Source organism: Theobroma cacao, chromosome 3 (assembly GCF_000208745.1).
Source record: "Theobroma cacao cultivar B97-61/B2 chromosome 3, Criollo_cocoa_genome_V2, whole genome shotgun sequence".
NCBI lineage: Eukaryota > Viridiplantae > Streptophyta > Magnoliopsida > Malvales > Malvaceae > Theobroma > Theobroma cacao.
In genome coordinates, this window is record NC_030852.1 from 2,940,722 (window position 1) to 2,959,904 (window position 19,183).

Here is a 19,183-nt window from a genome sequence, read left to right on the forward strand (position 1 = left end):
TTTTTCCTTGATGTTCTGGTTCTCGTTGCAGCGAAACTGAATTCGCTACAGCGAGAAACTTTCTGTCCATTTTGCTAACTTGTGGGTTTTTGCCATATATCCCATTTCTTTGGTACCATAGTTGAGCATGAATTTTTGTAAAGTGATTTACTCATGTGGGATTTACATGAGGGGTTTAAAGGAGCTAAAACAATTGCATGGTTTGGAGAAAATGAATGCATCATGATTTCGATAAACATTCCTTATGGTATGCTTGTTCCCATCTTGTTCACTCACTAAGTATTGTACTCACGTTTTATTAAAAAAAAATTCATGTTTTCAGATCAGGTGATTGTTGGACCCTAGATCAAGGAGTCCCCGTAGTGCATCTCCTGGGTATGTATCTGGCATTCGATAGTAATCCTTTTTATTGTAAATGTCTCTACTAGAAGTCATGAGTTCTTTTGTAGTGTGAATACAATCTAACAATGTGAATATGTGTATGCAATGTAAATTGCTAAATACATGACTGGTATAGTGCATGTATATTATTATTGGTAATGCCATTGTGTTTTGGCTATGTTCACACCCGAAAAAAGGTGTTTGTGTGTATGCATGATATGATAAATTTGTTAAGCAAAGGTAAATGGATAGGCTTGCTTGGGCTTAGTGAGCTATGCTCATTGAGCTCATGCGCCAATCATGGCCCGATAAATTGGGTCGTGACAAAATTGGTATCAAAGCAAAGGGTTTTACCCGATCCTTGGGAACTCTCGCATGTGAACAGGGGCGAAGTGTGACTCTCTGCCCAAGGGCTTATAGGGCTGGATGCTTCGTGATCTTCCACCCTATGAATGTTCTGATAGGTACCGTTTATCGCCTCTGTAGCGAAGAGATTGAGTGGTACGTCCCTCCCTAGTGACAAAAGTGGTATCAGAGCTCTAGATTTGTTTAGGTCCTAGGGCTTCTAATTGTTGGTCCAGCGAAGTGTCGAATTTTTATGTGGGAATTTCGATTGTGAAGTGTGAACCGCGACACATTTTACGATCAAGAGACCGCATAGATTCCCAATTTTGGAAACCACCTTATCTCTTTAACTGTGGTTAATGACAGGTGTTTGTTCTTGTCTAGGTAAGAATGCCACCTAAGACACGGACCACCTTAAGACAAGTGGGGAAGCAAGATGCCCCTATTGAGATAACTAATAGGCCACGGGCATCCACTCGTAGGGGGTGAGGTAGACGTGGCAGGGTCGCTAGGCTGGTGAGAGCGAGTACGCCTGTGAATAGGAGAGAAGAATACTTGGCGGTACCTACTCTTTTAAATGAGGTATTTGTGGCTAAATAAGAAAATAAATCCTACATAGCTCGAATAAAGGATAAAAATACCTTAGTGAATTTAGTGGTGTTATACACCTTAAGGAGTTTAAGGATCAATTGGAGGATCTTTATGGAAAGAATGAAAAGATGTTTACCAAAGGGACAGATGAAATATTGAGGTATGAAAATAGACCTTATGTGCCAGAAAATGATGAATTGAGGAGAGAGATATTGAAGGAGGCGCATATGGCAACCTATGTGGTACATTCAGGAGCTTGGCAATAAGGCTGAGTGATACTGCTTGCCAAGTGCTCTGATAGGTACCCTCTGTTGCTTGTCGCGAAAGAGAGAAAAGGCTGCCCTGAAGGGTAGAGCCACCCCTAGTGACAATGTTGGTATCAGGATTTAAAGGAAGTGACGTGGGAAGCTGAGGATGAGATGCGGACAAGGCATGCACACCTCTTCGATGTGTAAAAGTAAGTCACTCTACATTGAATTTAAATTCGGGGACCAAATTTTTATTAGTGGGGGAGAATGTGAGACCCTGTCAAGCTCGATTAAAAATTGAGTTTTTTGCCCCATTTGGTTAATATTGATCAATGTTAGTGTTATTTGAGGTTGAAAAGTATAAATAATTTGATTTCGGTATATTTTAGAGTATAGGGGTAAAATCGTAATTTTTTCACCCCGGGGGCAAATCGGTAAATTTTTTATCCCAGCACTTGTCAAGGCCAAGGGATTTTATTCATCATGTAAATGGATAAACATGAGAAATGTATGGTGGAGAGAGATTCCTTAATGGCTAAGTATGACACATGGACTAATGAAATGGTGACATGTGTCAAAATCTCATCCATTCATTATTTTCTTTATAAAAGGCATAAAAATCAGCTCATTTCTCCCATAGTGATCAGCCAAACCAGAAGAGAAGAGAAACAAAGGAAGAACAAGCCCTATGTGGGAAAAATCAAAGAGAAAGTGTTGGAATTCAAGGAAACAAGCTAGGTAAGTTCAAATTTCTTTAATTCTCCTTGATACCTAGCTTACCCATGCTTTTGTTCTTGATATCCACGGTTGAATATTGAGTTATCATGATGAATTCAATTCTGAAAAATGGGTATGGAAGAGGAATTGTTGTTTGAATAATTTGATTTTAGACTATGTTAGTGTTTAGGGATAGTTAAGCATGGTTATGAACAAAAACACAAAAGAAATATTCAATTTCTCTAAGGTTTCTTGTTGGTCGAACCATGAGGGCTGAATATCAATGGGGGATTTTTTTTATTTCAAGGAAAATGGCTTGGAAAGATGATGAATTAAGGTGAAACGGTTATGTAGAAAAATTTTGGTGCTAGTGCACCAAATGACCGAATTTTTCTATAAGGAACTGTGAGGGTTCTAATGCTGAATTTGGCTTTATTTAAATGGTATGTGGTAAATTAAGGTATTAGAGTAGAAATGGATTAATTTGGAGTGAAATTGGACGCATTGGCTAATTTATCGGATGAAAAATCGACTTAGGCCACTACCGGGTCTAAATGGCTACCCGTGCATTTTTCATTTCATATCATATATATATCGAGCCTGAAATAGCTTATGACTGTTAGACACAATTTAATTGGAATATGTGTCATGGATTATGGCTAGGTGGTGAGCCATTGCATACGGGTAAAGGATTGTACCCGCGGACTTAAAATAAGAGTATTTCTACTCCTAATACTAGTGAGTGGACTTGCATTTCAAACTTATTTTGGGGAATATGAAAGATTTTATCCAACTTGTCTTAGAAAACGTACCTTGGAAACAAGCTTTTAGTAAAATGATTTTATATTGTGAAAATGTGCTATACAATGGTTTATGTGTTATCACAATATGATAAAATGCATGATATGCATTGGATGCTTCTTTGCATGTTGATTTGGACCCGGCTATGTGCGAGTAGGAGTGCACATAAGCCGTTGTTGACTAGACTATGTGCGAGTGGGAGTGCACATAAGCTGTTGCTGACCCGGCTATGTGGGAGTGGGAGTGCACATAAGCCGTTGCTGACCCGGCTATGTGCGAGTGGGAGTGCACATAAGCCGTTGCTGACCCGGCTATATGGGAGTGGGAGTGCACATAAGCTGTTGCTCACCCGACTATGTGGGAGTGGGAGTGCATATAAGTTGTTGCTGACTCGGCTATGTGCGAGTGGGAGTGCGCATAAGCCGTTGTTGACCCGGCTATGTGCGAGTGGGAGTGCACATAAGCCGTTGCTGACCCGGCTATGTGCGAGTGGGAGTGCACATAAGCCGTTGTTGTGGGAGTGCACATAAGCCGTTGCTGACCCAACTATGTGCGAGTAGGAGTGCACATAAGCCGTTGCTGACCCAACGATGTGCAAGTAGGAGTGCACATAAGCCGTTGCTGACCTGATTATGTGTGAGTGAGAGTGCACGTAAGCCGTTGCTAGCCCGGCTATGTGTGAGTGGGAGTGCACATAAGCCGTTGCTGACCCGGCATATGCGCATAAGCCGTTGCTGACTCTGCTATATGCGCATAAGCCGTTGCATATGAGATGATGATGATGGGATGGTGTGCATGATGATGATGATGGGATGGTGTGCATGTTGATGATGGGTATATGGTTGTAAATGCAAATATGTAAGCATTTGTTTTGTTGAAATTTGGAAGTTTACATGTGTTACATGTTGCTATTGTTATTTTAGTAGGATGACTTGTTTTAAGGGAAAAAGGAGACTTTTTCCTTGATGTTCTGGTTCTCGCTGCAGCGAGAATGAAGTTCGCTACAGCGAGAAACTTTCTGTCCATTTTGCTAACTTGTGGGTTTTTGCCATATATCCCATTTCTTTGGTACCATAGTTGAGCATGGATTTTTGTAAAGTGATTTACTCATGTGGGGTTTACATGAGGGGTTTAAAGGAGTTAAAACAATTGCATGGTTTTGAGAAAATGAATGCATCATGATTTCCATCTTATTCACTCACTGAGTATTGTACTCACGTTTTATTAAAAAAAAATTCATGTTTTCAGATTAGGTGACTGTTGGACCCTAGATCGAGGAGTCCCCGTAGTACATTTCCTGGGTATGTATCTGACATTCGATAGTAATCCTTTTTATTGTAAATGTCTCCGCTGGAAGTCATGGGTCCTTTTGTAGTGTGAATACAATCTAACAATGTGAATATGTGTATGCAATGTAAATTTCTAAATAAATGACTGGTATAGTGCATGTATATTATTATCGATAATGCCATTGCGTTTTGGCTATGTTCACACCCGGGAAAAGGTGTGTGTGTGTATGCATGATATGATAAATTTGTTAAGCAAAGGTAAATGGATAGGCTTGCTTGGGCTTAGTGAGCTATGCTCATTGAGCTCATGCGCCGGTCATGGCCCGGGAAATTGGGTCGTGACACCTTTAGTGATAAGCCTCTCAGTACAATATGGTCATTTCATTAAATATCCCAGATATGTCATTAAGCATGGCTTGGTGGCTACTTATGACATTCCATATTTGTTCTCATTATTCATAACTAACCTTATGAATTTAAAAAACTAACTTTCCTCAAATTCATCATGCTTTGGCCAAAGATTTTATGCAAGTTAATCAAGAATTGAGAACAAGTGAGATACATCTCCTCATATCACTTGGGATGATGAATCCTCTCTTGACCACTCATTCGCCTTCGCATGCTTCATGGTATATCCAAAAGCACCATGTTTAAGCATCTGGTTGCTTCCAAACTCGTAGGGGTGAAATCAAAGGATGTCATTCCCTATACAAGATGACCTGGTGTCTCAAGTCCAAAGACTAGTTTCACGACTATCACATGAGAACATTTTCCATAGACACTTGAGTGAAATACCAAATGAAGTTCTCATAGTGGGTCATGTTTAGTGAACTTATTCTTTAACAAGCATATACACGTTATCCCTAAGTATCCCATATATTTCAATCTATGAGATCAATTGCTTACTTCCCAAGTAAGAAGGCTTAACATGTACCAGTCTTTGAGCATTGTCAATGCTCTATCTTGACAATACAATGACTAAGAACAATTTTAGGAACATGGCTTTGATGCATAGTGATCTCATAATTGTAACAACTTTAGAATTCTCTTGCAAGGCCTTTATGTTCCATGGGCTTCATCCAATTAGTACTTAATAACTCCTTATTATTGCACTAACATGAAGGAAAACTTCTATCACATTTAATTATGTGATTAAATATGCATTAAATAACAATATATATTTCTTTATCAATCCAATTGGCTTAAGGGCATATACCAACACCAAAACTATAAACATCAGCCTTATGTGAGATACTCCTAATGTTCTTGTAAAACAATTCTGGAACAATATATCCGAGAGTACCTCATGCTACAGTGAGAGACACAATACTATGATCTTTTGCATACAATTTTGCTAGGCCAAAATATGAAATTTTTGGAGTGAAGGTCTCATATAGAAGAATGTTATGTGGTTTGATGTCAAAATGTAAAATTTGCATTTGACATCTTTGATGCAAGTATTCTATTCCTCGAGCCACACCAATTGCAATCTCAAATATGTTTTCCCAACATAAAGTGGTATCTTTTTCTCCTGAAAATATGATCTTATCCAAAGAACCATTTGGCATAAAATCATAAACAAGCGCTTGTTTTGGTCCTTTTACACAAAAAACAATAAATTGTACCACATTAACATGATGAATCCTTCCAATGGTAGCAACTTCATTGATGAAATCTTGCCTATGTGATTTCGACATTTCTAACAATTTTATTGCAACAAGACGCCTGCTTCAAAGCGTTCCTTTGAAAACTAAACCATAACCACCTTGCCCAAATTTATCTTTAAAACATTTTGTCATTTTCTTTATTTCTGAATAAAAATACCTGATAGGCATTAAATTATTTTGCATTTGAAGAAATTCTTCAATTGTATCATCCATAGATAAATGTCTCCTTCAAAACTTAATTAGCACAGCTGCAAACAAGCATGCAACCCCCAGTAAAGTTCTAATAGCAATAAGTACTCCTGTACAAGAGAAATATTAATAGGGAGACATCAGCATAAACACACAAGACGAGGAACTATTTATTGTTTTAATAGGGAACGGAAGTAGCACTGCTTTATTAGAATTGAATTAATCAATAAGTGGAGTATCATTTTTATCTTCTTGATTATCAAAAATAGTAGAATATTTATTTTTCAACAATTAGAACACAATTTTTTTGCATAGCTAAATAGGATAGAAAAAGCTTTGATGATGTACAAGGCATATTGACTAACTATCTATTTTTACTAATTAGAAATATATAACGTTATGAGTTAATTAGTTGTCTCCGAGGGGATAATGTAGAGATTCAAACTTAACACTTCATCTTGGGAGTCTTGAATCCAATTTTTAAAACAAGTTGATGAGATTTACCAGATGTGATAAGTCAAAATAGCTAAATACTAGAAACTTCACCATTCAATTTAAATTGGTTTTTTACTTAACTCAAACTTTTTAATATGACACATAATTGTGTAATGGACACAAAAAAGAAAAAAAGAAAAAAGGAAAAGAGAAAAGAATATGTCATGATTCATGATCTCTTTGATTATTTTCACATTTTTTAAAATAATACTTATTTTACCTAATGAAAACTATTTTTATTTATCTCTATATATCAATGAGAGGTGTGAGGGATATTAATATCTTACAACTTTGGGTTGTCATGCACATAACCATTAAAGCTTAATTAAGTCGCGGTTAAAAGCGATTCTCACTTGTGGTTATAAATAAAGCAATTTGGATTCTTATTAAAAAGGAGTAAAGATTAGTTTAAAGTAAGGAATAAGGAATAAACAAAAGCAACCAACAAATTAGAGATGAAATGAAAAACATACTATCGTAATAATATCCAAAGGAATCTCGTGGTAGAATGCTGTGGGTAAAAACCATTTGCCAAGTGTAAAGATACTCTAAAAGGATAAACCTCAACCGCCAATATCTGTGTCAAGGATGAAAAATTAGGTGAGAAATACATTGAAAACATTCACTTCAAAGATTACAAATATTTTTTTTTAAAAAATCTCATTTTAAGGATCTAATATTTACCAAATATTCAAGTTTAAGAGCAAAATATTTATTTACTTTTTTAAATTAATCTATTTTATTCATTTTTTAAAAATAATAAATAGTTAATAATTGCTATTGATGAAATTAGTTGTTGTCTCGTGAGAATAATCTTAAACAAATATAGAAATATGGATTTGTATAGTTAGTTCTATGTAGAGCCGTAGATAGTTAAGCAAAGTTCAATCTGAAAATTTATTGATTAACTCGTAGTATTTTGGTTTTTCAAAAGCTGAATCTAACCAAATAAAATGTTTTTTAAAACCAAATAAATATATTTATTTTATAAAAACTAGAAAGTAATATAAAATATACTAAAAAATAATCATTCTTTTTTATTTGGATAATTTCAATTTTTTCAGGTTCAACCAATAGATAAAAATGGAACCAAATGGAATACATATATTTATAGTAAGCAAGTCGAAACCAAATTGGATGTAATAAAAAACCGAATCCAACTCAAAGGTTGGAATCATTTTTCCATTATCTCAAAATGTTTGCTTAGTTCTAATTCTATATATAGGCAGTAATCACAAACTCTTTTCATTATTTCTTTTAAATAGATAAAATTTAAGAAAAACTACATTTTGATTATTTTTTAAAAAAAGGTTGAATTGTGAAATAAAATATTTGATAAATTAATTATATTGGCATTTAACCATTTTTTTCTACGTTGAGAAAAGAGAATATTTCATGCTACTTATAAAAGTATCCCATATATACCTATAGTAGTATTAAACAGATATTTTGATGTTTTAATCTAAATTATCAAATACTAGTATTTTTTGTACTATTTAACTTAAAGGAATTAATGTCCTTAAAAACAAATTAGGGATGCTCGAAATTCATACATATCTCCAAGTGTAATTTTGTAGCATGATGTAGGAGGAGGAGCATAAGCAACCCCACCAGCACAAGGTGTGTAATACCACGGTACGTCATAACCCATTAAAAACCCCCGATGGATATCAAAAATAGAGAGATTGGTGACATTAGGAGACCAAAACCAAAATGGTCGTGGAGCCTGAACTTGAATGGTGTAGGATTCTTGGAAACTAGTAGCATTTAGTGTGTATCCACTAAATAAAGCATAAACGTAAGGGTGCGAAGAGAAGGAGGCATTGGTGCAAAGAGAGGCATCGACGTAAAGCGAAGAGTTGATGGGCACTTCGTAACTTATAAAATAGCTACAATCATGTCCTTATATAAAGGATCTGGGGAGAATGGAGCATTAATCACTCTTCAAACTCCCATCCACCAATCGAATTGTTGTACGCTCATTATTATAAAAGATGTCTTGAACATAAAAACTTCCATTACCATAATCACGATCGTGCAAAATGGTGCGATTATTTTCACAAACTAGTTCAATGTCGCCACACTCGAGAGGGTCGCTTTTTAATCTGAAAGGGCTGTTGATGTTGGTTAAAGCTTCGCAGGAAGAGGGCTCGCAAGCATCAAGAAAGTGAGACAAATTAGCAAGGGCAAGGAGGCCTAATATTGCAAGGTTTGCCCTAATTAACATATTACAGAGAAATAGTGAGATAAGAAGATTAATGTTGTTAGTAGCAAAGAATGAAGAATAGTTTTCCAACTGTGGAGGGAGTCAATCTTATGTTTTTCAAGTTGAAGAAATGGGCAAACTTCTGATAGCATGTTGCTAACTTGTTAGGTTTTTTATATATCCATCATATTCTTCCCCACCTCTTTTTATTTTTGCTTCTATGTGCTTGCATTTATAAAGAAAAACTCGTATTTCTTTTTGTCTTATAAAAAATTATGATCTGAGATCAAAAGCCAAGATGAATTGCACCCAAAACAATCGGTAATGTCTACCGGTTGACTCACTAGCGCACTCACTGTGCCACTACTTTATTTAACAAGTGAAAACTTTTTTTAATTAATAGTTTAGGGTTTAGGGTTTAGGTGCAAATGAACTATAACAGATAGAAGGTATGCACTGGCCAAATATGGCCCTTCTAGCCTTAACGGTGGCTTTGGCCTTTTATCTATCAGTATAATTCATAAGACTTAAGGATTCATCTTCATTGCTCAACCTTTTGTATCAAAGAACAGAATTCTTTCTGTTGCATAGGATCCATTAACAATGGCAAGTGTAGAGCATACTCGAAGGATCTGATCTTATGACTGTACTGTAAATATCTTGTTATAGTATCCCCTAAGAAAGAAAAAGAGAGAATTTAGAAAGACATGTTTAAGATAAGAAGAGTTTTTATTTTTGGAACCGATCTTGGATTTTACATTGAATCCCTTCATATTTATAGACAAAAAGACATATATAAGACAAACTAGTTGGATAAGTATGACAAACTTATCAAAGACTTAGACTTTTACAATATCTAGACTTGGACTTTTGCAATACATAGGCTTGGACTTTTTTTACAAAATCTTGACTTTTATAGAGAAGTCTTTTTTATTAGTCATAGTCAGTTTCTGGGTCTGAGGTGAGGTTGAGTTCAATTATTTTCTGCTGCTTTCTCGCTCTGTAGATATAATTGTGCAGAGAGAAGTCTTTTGGGTCTTCTTTACAATATCCTCCATATGTGTCGCATGATGATTTAGAGGATGTAACCTTATCTTTTGATTGTGTCTTGGGAGAATGTGTGTTTTTGCCTTCTGGTGTCTCCATGGAGAGTTGTGTAATTTTGTCTTTATCAATTTCTCTATAATCCCATGGATCTTGGGACTACTCATGAGGGTTTGGGATCCTTTCATCGTATTCTTTTAATGCTTCCTTTATCTTTTCATGGTAGGATCCTAGTATCTCTAGAGAATAATCCCACGATATTTCTATCTCTACTGAGGGTTAGATATGATCTGGGATGATCTTGTTGTGCTGACATATTCTTCTTTAGAACTCTCGGTATTGTTTATCCAATTCTCTGATGCTGCAAGGAAATGATTTGTAAGTCCAAGCAGAGGGAATAGTACCGAGTTGGGTGGCTTTCCCATGAGTGAGAAAATATTGTGGCTTATAAAGGATAAAGATGGTCATTTGGTTTTTCTTTCCTACTTCTGAGATGACCAATTCTTTCCAATGGGAGAGAGGATAGAACCATGTGAGCATATCTACAAAGTTTTTCTGCCATGGCTCAACCTCTTGGTTAATTGCCTTTTCAATTAGTTCTAGGAAATCTATAATGTGGAGTTGTATGCCAATGTGGTACCTATGGGTTAAGTACCAAAACATCCATTTTAATTCATCTGAAAATTCCATGAAATCATTGTAAAAGGGATGGATAAAAGGGTATTTGGAATGAAGTCCGGATGGTTTTACGATAAGTCCACCATATTTTCTTAAAACTTCAATTTGGTAATCAAAAATCATTTGGTCAGTCTTTTGATGGAATGTTCCTTCTTGGACCAATCTAAGGACTTCAAGTGGATAATCAGGGTGAAGGTTTGGAGCAATTGGGATGGAGGAGGAAGAGGTTCCTTCAATGTATGTTTCTAGTTTAGGTGTGAAAGTGGGTTGTTTTGATTTTGGTTGGGTTTAAGGTCTTGGGTTAAACATCAAGATTTTTCTGTTCTTGAAAATTCTTGGATAAGAAGTCTGCAAGATGGTTCTTCTTCCCTTGGATGTGTTTGGTGTCAAAGGAGTATGTTAAAAACCATTTTGCCCACCTTAACAGCTGAGGATGAAGAACTGTCTTTTGCTTGAACTTGAGCATTTGGGGAAATGATGACATATCCATTTCAACCAAAAAATGATGACCAATGAGGTGGAATTCAAATTTTGTGATGGCCTTTTTGATTGCAAGGATTTCCTTGAAAGTGGAATGATAATGTAATTTTGAATCTGAAAACTTTCCACTCTTATATGTACAAAGATTTCTCTTACCATGCTTTTCTTCAAGAAGAACTACTCCCCAATATTTATCACTGGCATCAGTTTGTAAAATCCTTTTTCTATTAGAAGGTATTTGCAATGGTTGCAAATTTTACATATTTTGCTTAAGATTTGTATTGCTCTTGTTTGGGCCGGTCCCCATTCTGGAGGATCTTTTTTAAGCATCTTCCTCAAAAGATTTGTCCATCTTGAAAGTTTAGGGATGAAATCTCTAAGATAGTTTACTATTCTAAGAAACTGTTGAACCTGTTTTTTTGTGAGACTTTGATATGGGAATTTTAATAATTCCTGTGAGATATGAGGGTTCGGTCTATATTTTCCTTGGGGAATATGCATACCAAGAAAGTCTATATCTGGCTTGAATATCTGCATTTTTTGTTCTGAAAGCATGACACCATATTGGAAGATGAGTTCCGAGAATCTTTGGAGAAGCTGAATATGATTTTGTTTTGTTGGACTGAACAGAAGAATTTCATCAATATAAATGAAAGTTGAGTCAAGGATGGGTTCAAAGATTTTTATCATGGCCTTTTGGAACAGTGATGGTGCAGTTTTGAGATTCCTAATTGCCAAAATCCTACCTTCAAGTCAAACTTTGAGAAAAATCTTGCTTGGGAAAGGCTGAAGAATATTTAATTTCTATTGGGCAAAGGAAACTTGTCATCAAGTAGAAAATAATTGAGTGGTTGATAATTGATAACCAGTCTTAGTTTGCCTCTTGTTTGCTTTGCTCTTTTGTTGACATAAAAAGCTTGGCATGGCCGTTAAGAATTTGATGGTTCAATTAACCCTTGATGTAGCAATTCCTTGCATTCTTGTTCTGCTAAATTTTGATGTTCTGGATTCATACCTGAATGGCTTACCTTGGTAGGATTGATATCTTCATTAAGCTTGAATGGAAGCTTAACAGAGAATTCAGGATTCTTTTAGAGTGGGTTTTCACACTTATGGAGAAATTCTGAGTGTGAATTAGCACATGTCATTTGCCTGAGAGTCTCAACTATCAGTTGGATCTAGTCATTTGGTTGCTGGAAGGAATAAATCCTGGGATTTAGGATAAAAAGTTTGAAGGAATACTTGTATTTAATCCCATTTGGAAGTATTCTCAAGTGCTGATATTGATGATAGATATCAAATCCAATAACTATGTCTTTTCCTGACAGTTCAGATCCTAGTACTTGGGTTGTGATAGAACACTGAGGGAAAAATTGGATAGTGATGGGTTTGCTGATCAGATGAGTTGTGAAGGTTTGGTCTGAGGCTGTTTTGAAATGTCTATCAAAAGGTATCCAGAGCTCTTCAGGTAATATTTTTGGATTCATCATTGTTTCTGCAGCTCCAGTATCAAAGAAGGCTATTACTGGGATAGGTTGGCTGTACTTGGTTGATATATAGAGGTTGGTATGGAGGGTATTGGGGTATTAGAAAGGGTTTGAAATTTTAGGAAAATGGTACTGGGCTGTGGTTGGATCATTAAAAAGTTTTCAGTGTCTAAATCGAGATATTCTTCAGTGTTTGAGTCAAAATTGACTGTTTGGAAGGCAAACAAGGTTTTGTCTAAAGGTTCTTCTTCCATGGAAAAGATTAATTCAAGATCTTCTTCATTCAGATTGATTACAGTTTCCTGTTGAATAGCCTTGATCATCTTTGCATTCTTCTTTTTGTTAGTAGGACATTGTTTTGCAAAATATCCTTGTTGATTGCATATGAAGCACTTTGTTGGTTTCGACTTTTTTCCTAGACATCTTTTCCTGAGATATCTCCATTTAAACCTATTTCTTGGTTGTGCCCTTTTTATTTTGAATTTTCTAAAATGCCTTTTTTTTTGTCTTGTAGTTGCATTCTCGGGACTTTGGACATTTTATTTACCATTCTTTTCTTTCACAGGCTTTGTCCAATTCTTTGTTTCTTGTGAGATAATCCTAGACCACATTCTTTCGATGGCAGATGTCTTCAAAAGCAAAATGGACTTCTTGTTGTATTTATTTAAGGGAGAGAGAAAGAATGTCTTTTCTTTGTTGTTGTAAGATTTTGGTGACTGTTGTTTGGATTAGATCAGGTAATGAAGAAAGAAAAGCTTGTTTCAAGCTTGCTGAGGCACTAAGAATATAAAATAACTTTTACATCTTTTGGAAGTGTTTATCGAGATCTACCTTTTTGAAAAAGCAACATTTTCTTTGGAAGAATTCTTTCCTTTACTGGGCTCTAAACCCTAAACTATTAATTTCAAACCCTCCTGTTATAGTTCTTTTTGTTTCATGATCCAACCACAGCCCAGTACCCCTTTCCTAAAATTTCAAACCTTTTCTGATATCCCAATACCCTCCATACCAGCCTCCATATATCTAACCAAGTGCAGCCAGCCTATCCTAGTAATAACCTTCTTTGATACTAGAGCTGTAGAAACAGTGATGAATCCAAAAATATTACCTGAAGAGGTCTGGATACTTTTTGATAGACACTTCAAAACAGCCTCAAACCAAACTTTCACAACTCATCTGATCAGCAAACCCATCACCATTCAATTTTTCCCCTAATGTTCTATCACAACCCAAGTACTAGAATCTGAACTTCTAGGAAAAGACATAGTTATTGAATTTGATATCTATCATCAATGTCAACACTTGAGAATACTTCCAAATAGGATCAGATACAAGTATTCCTTCAAACCGTTTGTCCCAATTCCCAAGATTTATTCTTTCCAGCAACCAGATGACCAGATCCAACTGATAATTGAGACTCTCAGGCAAAAGACATGTGCTAATTCACACTAAGAATTTCTCCATAAGTGTGAAAACCCACTTTGGAAGAATCCTGAATTCTTTATTAAGCTTCCATTCAAGCTTAATGAGGATATCAATCTTACCAAGGTAAGCCATTTAGGTATGAATCCAGAACATCAAAATTTAGCAAAACAAGAATGCAAGGAATTGCTACATCAAGGGCTAATTGAACAATCAAATTCTCAATGGGCATGCCAAGCTTTTTATGTCAACAAAAGAGCAGAGCAAACAAGAGGCAAACAAAGACTAGTTATCAATTATCAACCACTCAATCATTTTCCACTTGATGACAAGTTTCCTCTGCCCAACAAAAATTCAATATTCTCTAGCCTTTCTCAAGCAAGATTTTTCTCAAAGTTTGACTTAAAGGCAGGATTTTGGCAATTAGGAATCTATCCTGAAGACAGGCCCAAGATAGGATTTTGCATACCAAACCATCACTACCAATGAACTGTTCTACCATTTGGGCTCAAAACTACACCATCACTGTTCCAAAAGGCCATGATAAAAATCTTTGAACCCATCCTTGACTCAACTCTCATTTATATTGATGACATTTTTCTGTTCAGTCTAACAGAACAAAATCATATTCAGCTTCTCCAAAGATTCTCAGAACTCATCTTCTGATATGGTGTCATGTTTTCAGAACAAAAAATGTAGATATTCAAGCTAGAGATAGACTTTCTTGGTATGCATATTCTCCAAGGAAAATACAGATTGAACCCGCATATCTCACAGGAATTATTAAAATTCGTAGATCAAAATCTCACAAAAAAGTAGGTTCAACAGTTTCTTGGAATAGTAAACTATTTCAGAGATTTCATCCCTAAACTTTCAAGATGGACAAATCCTTTAAAGAAGATACTCAAAAAAGATCTTCTAGAATGGGGACCGGCCCAAACAAGAGCAATACAAGATCTCAAGCAAAAAATGTAAAATTTGCAACCATTGCAAATACCTTCTGATAGAAAAAGGATTTTACAAACTGATGCCAGTAATAAATATTGGAGAGAAGTTCTTCTTGAAGAAAAGTATGGTAAGAGAAATCTTTATGCATATAATAGTGGAAAGTTTTCAGATTCAAAATTACATTATCATTCCACTTTCAAGAAAATCCTTGCAGTAAAAAAAGTCATCACAAAATTTGAATTCCACCTCATTGGTCATCATTTTTTGGTTGAAATGGATATGTCATCATTTCCCTAAATGCTCAATTTCAAGCAAAAAACAGTCCCTCATCCTCAACTGTTAAGGTGGGCAGAATGATTTTCAAAATACTCCTTTGACACCAAACACATCTAAGGGAAGAAGAACCATCTTACAGACTTCTTATCTAGGAATTTTCAAGAATAGAAAATCTTGATGTTTAACCCAAGACCTTCAACCTAACCAAAATCAAAACGACCCACTTTCACACCTAAACTAGAAACATATATTGAAGGAACCTCTTCCTCCTCCATCCTAATTGCTCCAAACCTTCACCCTGATTATCCTCCTGAAGTCCTTAGATTGGTTTAAGAAGGAACATTCTATCAAAAGACTGACCAAATGATTTTTGAATACCAAATTGAAGTTTTAAGAAAATATGGTGGACTTATCCTAAAACCATCAGGACTTCATCCCAAATACCCTTTTATCCATCCCTTTCACTATGATTTCATGGAATTCCTTGATGAATTAAAATGGATGTTTTAGTTCTTAACCCATAGGTACCACATTGGCATACAACTCTATAATATGGATTTCTTAGAATTCATTGAAAAGGCCATTAACCAAGAGGTTGAGCCATAGCGGAAAAACTTTTGTAGATATGCTCACATGGTTCTATCCTCTCTCTCTCTGGAAAGAATTGGTCATCTCAGAAGCAAGAAAGAAAAACCAAATGACCATCTTTATCCTTTATAAGCCACGATATTTTCTCACTCATGGGAAAACCACCCAATTCGGTACTATTCCATCTGCTTGGACTTACAAATTATTTCCTTGCAGCATAAGAGAATTGGATAAACAATATAGAGAGTTCCAAAGAAGAATCTGTCAGCACAACAGGATCATCCCAGATCATATCTAGCCCTCAGTAGAAACAGAAATGTCAAGAGATTATTCTCCAGAGATACCAAGACCTTACCATGAGAAGATAAATGAAGCATTAAAAGAATACAATGAAGGGATCCTAGACCCTCACAAGTGGTCCCAAGATCCATGGGACTATAGAGAAATTGATGAAGATAAAATTACACAACTCTCCATGGAGACACTAGAAGACAAAAACACACATTCTCCCAAGACACAGTCAAAAGATAAGGCTACATCCTCTAAATCACCATACGACACATATGGAGAATATTGTAAAGAAGACCCAAAAGACTTTTCTCTTCACAATTATATCTGTAGAGAGAGAAAGCAGTAGAAAATAATTGAACTCAACCTCACCTTAGACCCAGAAACTAACTATGACTAATAAAAAAGACTTATCTATAAAAGTCAAGATTTTGTAAAAAAATTCAAACCTATGTATTGCAAAAGTCCAAGTCTAGATATTATAAAAGTCCAAGTCTTGGATAAGTTTGTCATACTTATCCAACTAGTTTTGTCTTCTATATGTCCTTTTATCTATAAATATGAAGGGATTCAATGTAAAATCCAAGATCAGTTCTAAAATATAAAAACTCTTATTAGCTTAAACATATTTTTCTAAATTCTCTCTTCTTCTTTCTTAAGGGGTACTATAGCAAGATATTTACAGTACAATCATAAGATTAGATCCTTCGAGTATGCTCTGCACTTGCCATTGTTAATGGATCCTGTGCAACAGAAAGACTTCTGTTCTTTGATACAAAAGGCTGAGTAGTGAAGATGAATCCTTAGGTCTTATGAATTATACTGATAGATAAAATGCCAAAGCCACCGTTAAGGCCAAGAGGGCCATATTTGGCCAGTGCATACCTTTTATCTGTTATAGTTCATTTGCACCTAAACCCCTTTATGGTACCTGAACCCTAAACCCTAAAACAAAAAAGTAATGAAATACTAAAATAAAAGTTGAGTGGTCTTAATTTGATTGATATTGTTGCAAGAATACATGCACTTGCTAAAGGAGATTTCGGATTCAAATGTCAGTCAAGCACTTTCGTCCTTGACTCATTGTGTTTGTTTCATTATGACACCATGTGAAAAATGACACCAAATTTAGGATCTGTTTGTTTCGAAGTAAAATAATTTTTGAAAAATGTTTTCAACACTTATACTTATTTGATTGACAAAATATTGATTCCAGATATAAAATATTTTACGGATCAATAGAAAAAACAACAGTTGACTACGTAAAATGTCTTCTGCTTTAAAGGGGTAAGACATTTTTCGAAAAACAACAAAAACACTCATATTAAATTTATGAGTATAAATATGATGAATATTAATATTTAATTTAAAAAATAAGAATATTAATATTTAACTTAAAAAATTTTAATTTAAAATATTACTATTTAAATTATTCAACATTATTACTATTAAAAAATATTTTTTTTAATGAAATCATTCAATGCAATTAATTTTTTTATTTATAAATTGAATAAATCTAACTAGCAATAATAATAAAAAATATTTTAGTGATTGTCATTTGATGAATACACATTTATACGTATAAGTTTAAATCTTCTTAAATAATTATAATAAAAAATATTTCAATGATCATCATTTAATGAATACACATTTATAAATGGAGATTTTGGATGTTTTACATAATTGATGAATATTTATATTTTTATGGTGTTATAGTAAAAAAGTGATAAAAATGGAAATTTTTTTGAAAATTAGGATTTATTTTCATTATAAATATGTGGTTAAACACTTTAAGAAATATCGTTATTGATTTTGTTCATTTTCATTTTTATTTTTAATTTTGATCCAAAATTAATGAAAGCCAAATGTAAGTATTATTTTGTGATCAATTCCTATTTATCATTTTAACACGCAAATAACTCTATCATGATGGTGGAAAGTATTTTCTAATGATCCAAACAATAAAAAATATTTTCGATAGTTTATCCAAATAATGAAAAAAATTAAATTTTTTTATAAAATACTTTACAAAAAAAATTATTTTCAAACAAGTAATTTTTCGGTTATCAGATGAACTCTTGAGAAAAGAAAGGTCAAGAGTTATAGAGGACCCCGTCCGCAAGCCCCAAGGTCTCCCAAACGTTGAATGTGCAGTGTGGGGAGCAGGTTAGGGTGTATCAATTGTAACTATGCTCTCTGCAAGCACTGTAACGTTACCATGAGTTTCGTTTTGGCCTTCCTCTTGCTGCTCAACGTTGGAGCAACTCAGGACATATGCGTGGTGAAAAACTGCACACTCCATGGCCCGCCTGTCCGATTTCCCTTCTGGTTAAAACACAAGCAGCCGCCCCACTGTGGCTTTCCTCATCCTGCCTTTCAACTGTCCTGCACCGGAGATCAGCAAACCCTGCTCCACTTGCCACGGGCGGTGAAGATGTTGGTTGATGATATAGATTACAAAGCACAAGAGATTTACTTATCTGATCCGGATGGTTGCCTCAATAGGCAGCTCCCACATCTCGATCTCCATTTCTCTGCATCTCCCTTCCAGCTAATTCTCGATGACTACTTGGAACAACCAGATAATCAGGGGTGGAGCTAGCCAGATTTTATTGGGTGGTCAAACATAGTTAAATAAAAGTTAAGAATTTTAAAAAATCAATATGTTAAATTCAATCAATAATAAAAATATTGATAATAGAAATATGAAACTAAATATAAAACTATAATTTGTAAAATATAAATAGTTAAAAACGATATATAAAATTAATAATTTTTCTTATATAATCAGAATTATTTAAATACTATATATTCAAGAGAATTTTATTTTAACTAAATATAAAATGTAAAGCATATAAAAAAAATATACTCAAGTTAATTTCCTCTTATATAATCAAGATTAATAAAAAAAATAATACACTGATGAAATTTTAAGTAACAATGTAATATTACAACTTATATTTGAGAACTATATAATAATTTATTAATTTCTAAAGATTAAAATTACAAAAATAAAATTTATGTAACATAAAAAAAAAAAAAC

The 19,183-nt window shown here is 34.6% G+C and overlaps 1 protein-coding gene and 1 pseudogene across 1 annotated transcript; one reads left to right on the top strand and one right to left on the bottom strand.

Annotated features, from left to right (window-relative positions):
• LOC108661112 overlaps positions 1-8,950 on the bottom strand; it is a 15,752-nt pseudogene extending 6,802 nt beyond the window's left edge.
• LOC108661113 (putative RING-H2 finger protein ATL21A) lies at positions 18,359-18,742 on the top strand. Its single transcript, XM_018116993.1, has one exon. The coding sequence runs from the start codon at positions 18,359-18,361 to the stop codon at positions 18,740-18,742; it is 384 nt and encodes a 127-aa protein (XP_017972482.1).